Source organism: Triticum dicoccoides, chromosome 1B (assembly GCF_002162155.2).
Source record: "Triticum dicoccoides isolate Atlit2015 ecotype Zavitan chromosome 1B, WEW_v2.0, whole genome shotgun sequence".
NCBI classification, from domain to species: Eukaryota; Viridiplantae; Streptophyta; class Magnoliopsida; order Poales; family Poaceae; genus Triticum; species Triticum dicoccoides.
In genome coordinates, this window is record NC_041381.1 from 679930263 (window position 1) to 679933851 (window position 3589).

Sequence of the window (3589 nt, forward strand, 5' to 3'; positions counted from 1 at the left end):
TCCACAAGACCATCACTCACAATAGCATGTGCCCTCGATGGGAACACAACAGACTGGCCGCGCTCATAATGTCTGGGCTCTCACCAGCCTCGCGACCCCATTTTCTCTCGAGTTGGTTTGGGACTCTGCCTGCCCCCTTTGGTCTCAACAACAACATTTGGCCATGGGTAGCGCTCACCATCCTTTTGTGAACCTAGGCGAAGGCCACCGCCACGTCTCCTAGAGCACCGGCACAACCGGTGTATTCCTAGCCAACTACTCCTAGTTTGGGTCTTTTGAGTAGCGATGCATTCATGCGGGGCCCTCTCCACGTACGTGGTGATTGTTTAAAGAAACATCTATTTCAGCGTTCGTTGTCTCGATCAACTTTGACGTCGAAGGCCGAGCAGGAGTGGAAGGCGGCTTCGTATAAGTATATGTGCCCACGGACGGTTTTGAGTTGAGAGGAGAAGCTGAGCACAGCTCGATCGTACGAGGACATGGCGGTACGTAGTAGTTAGGGTGGGCGCGTGAGAAGAGAACCGGATGTTACAGTAGCAGTAGTAGCTGTAGCGAGAGCATGGAAGGCGCAGGCGACTTCACCTTCGCCGTGGCCGCGCCTCTGGCAGGCGCCGGCGGCCGACGGGTAGGCGCCGGTCTGCTGTACCCGGTCTTCGGCCAGCCGCGGTCACCGCCGCGCCAGCGGGCTCTGGAGACGGACACGACGATGGCCACCGAGCGCGTGCCGCTCAGGGAGCTTCTGCTCGTGGACGCGTTACGAGCAGGAGCGGAGCTGCAGCCGGACGGCGTGGACAAGCGGCCGGCAAAGACGTGCTACTGTTCGTGCTGCCCCGGTTCACCGTCGACAGCGCCGTCCCCGGCGCGCTGCCGGAAGAGCGGCTCCACGGGGTCGGTCCTCCGGTGGAGCCAGCGGCTCCTCGGCCGGAGCCACAGCGACGGCACGGAGAAGTTCGTCTTCCTGGACGCCAGCCCTTCCAACTCCGGGACCAAGCGCAAGGGGGTCAGGAGCGGCGGCGTCGGCGGCCACGCGCACGTCTGGAGCTCTTACGCGCACAAGGGCGCTGGCAATGACGGGCGCCGGAGGTCATTTCTCCCGTACAGACAGGACCTCGTCGGGCTCTTCGCCAGCGCCACCGCGTTCCGGCGGACCTACCATCCCTTCTGACGACGTACCGGATCCGTAGAGCATTTGGTCTGCATACATCCTACTCTTTGAGTTTGTACTCCTGCTTGTTTGCTTGTTGTACTATTTCATCATCGGTTTGTATTATTGGTGACCGGAGCGTGTAAAATCAATTTCATATTTTTTTGGGGGTGAATTTCATATGTTCCTTTGAACTTTATGCAGTACACTTTGTTCAGTAATGCTACTACTTAAAAGGCTTACGCCCCGCTGTATTATTATAGCAACGACACGGAATACCTGCTGGGGCAAACAGCACATCAAGCCTAAAAGAAAAAAAAGAAAAGAGAAAGTAATGTCAACAACGGCAACTCGATGAAACGTGGATGACCCGCCACCGCTACCCCCTCCGGAGTCGTCCCACCACACTCCAAGTACCCCGAAAAGCCGCGTACCAAGCAACACTTTCAAGAAGGAATGCGACAACGACAACGCTGCTGCCCGGATATGTCCTGGGGTTTTCTCCGGCACGCGGAGAAAAGTGGGGAATGGGTACATCCGGTGCCCTTCAGGAAAATGGCGGCACCCACAGGCATTAGCGCGTCGGTGCCAGATGAGCCGACATGGATTTCTCCAAAACCCAAAAACCACTAGCCAAACGATCCGTAGCCTTCCATCTAGCTTGCGACCCACTAGCATGCGCCATCACGATCTGAACGCCACCCACGTCGTCTCACTGATATCACCATCGCGAGGCCTAGAGGACGGAATATGGGAGTGCAAGGAATCGAGGACGGCATCATCGAGGCCACGCGGGAAAATGCCTCCACCGCCGTCGCGAGGGAGGTCACTACCTCCAGCGCCTTCGCAGTAGCCGGCCAGATCGTCAGCAGGGGCACACCAGGCCTCCGGGCCCAGACGGGCCTAGATCGAGCCTGCAAAGCCTCCGCCGCCATGTTGCAGCAAGCCGGCGACAGCGCCGCCACCACCCAGAATACCGACTCACGACCTCCACCACCAGGAGGCTACACCATCGACAGAAGAGCCGCCAGCCCGCCTTGGCTCGGATGGGCCCAAAGGGGCCATATCTAGGTTGAAAGGGTGTCATAGGCCGCACCTCCGCAGACCACCCTCGCCAGCACCAAGTCACCCCGCCGCCGCAGCCTGGAAGCACCACCCAGAGCCGCGCCGCCCCGCGCAGAAGCACCTCGGAGAGGGGAAAGCAGGGGGCGCCGTTGCCGGCAGCGCCGCCCGGGCCTTGGCCGACGACGCACGCCAACGACGGCAGGAGGAGAGGGGATCGGGGAGGGCTCTTGGGGAGGCGGATGGTGGCGCAGCCGGTCGACCGGCGGGGACAACCCGGTCGTGAGAGGGGCAAAGAGGGTACTCCGTTGGGTTTGAAGCAATTAACCAGATAATTAGTGTCCTTGCTAAATGAAAAACAATTCTCCTCGTACAAAAATCAGCTTCCTTCAAACATGGAATTGTCCTCCACCATTTTTCCCTTTTAAATCGAATTCGAACCAAATTCTCAGCTGATGAAACTATTACTATAGTACGTAGATGCAGCCTTTCTCTTGTTTGTAACAAACTGTTAAACTTTTTGTGTTTTGTATTGCGGGGAGCATACAGTCAAACTTGATCAAGTTCATAATGCAAGTTCAAGAGCGGTCTCCCTCGGGCACCAACTCCCCTTTCCCAAGCTTTACTCTTCGTATTAGTCGCACGAAAATTAAATTACATCATCCGATATGATCATATCATATCATACGTCCGTGTCAGCCTTAATTAAGCCTGGCTGCGAAGCACGACTAGCAAGATTGTACACGTTCCTTGCAGCCTACGACGCGTGCTGCCTCCGACATCGACCAAGCTTAACTGCTGACACGGATAGCTAGCAACGACACACAAGTACATTCTGGTCATCATACTGTTACTACACAGTAGCTATACATGTTTTTCCTTGCCACTTCACGTCAGACCGTAATCAACCAGATTTTTCTGGATATTTCTTCGGAGTATATATATGTGAGATTGTTATCCTCGGCGAGATGTGGTGACCAATGCATGGGACTTTTCTGAGATACCAGGGGCTACGGTGTCACGTCGAGAGCAACGTCGTCTCATTCAGTCCTCTCCTTCTGAGTCTTTATGGATGTCCAAATTACACGACAGGCTCGTAAGATACATTACATTATTACGTGGCAGACAGCAACGCTAGCACTGTGCTTAATTGCACAGTAGCACAACATATCACTTACGGCATTAATCATTCGCCGGGTTCCGGATCAACACAAACCATTGCGGTGGCAGCAGCTTCCACAGAGTCTGCCAAAACTGATTTGAAGTGAGGGGATGAGATCTGTTAGAAGAGAGAGGGGGGATTGTTGCGGAATATGACGGATGCATTATTGAGCTTCGAGGGCGATTATATATTAAGTACAAGGCTTGGAGGACAAGACGCCT

At 55.2% G+C, this 3589-nt stretch overlaps 1 protein-coding gene across 1 annotated transcript; it reads left to right on the plus strand.

The window, feature by feature from the left end:
• Window positions 1-423: 423 nt before the first annotated feature.
• Window positions 424-1361, plus strand: LOC119312401. Its single transcript, XM_037588135.1, has one exon. It carries the CDS (start codon window positions 560-562, stop codon window positions 1163-1165), a length of 606 nt encoding a protein of 201 aa, XP_037444032.1. The 5' UTR covers window positions 424-559; the 3' UTR covers window positions 1166-1361.
• Window positions 1362-3589: the final 2228 nt, after the last annotated feature.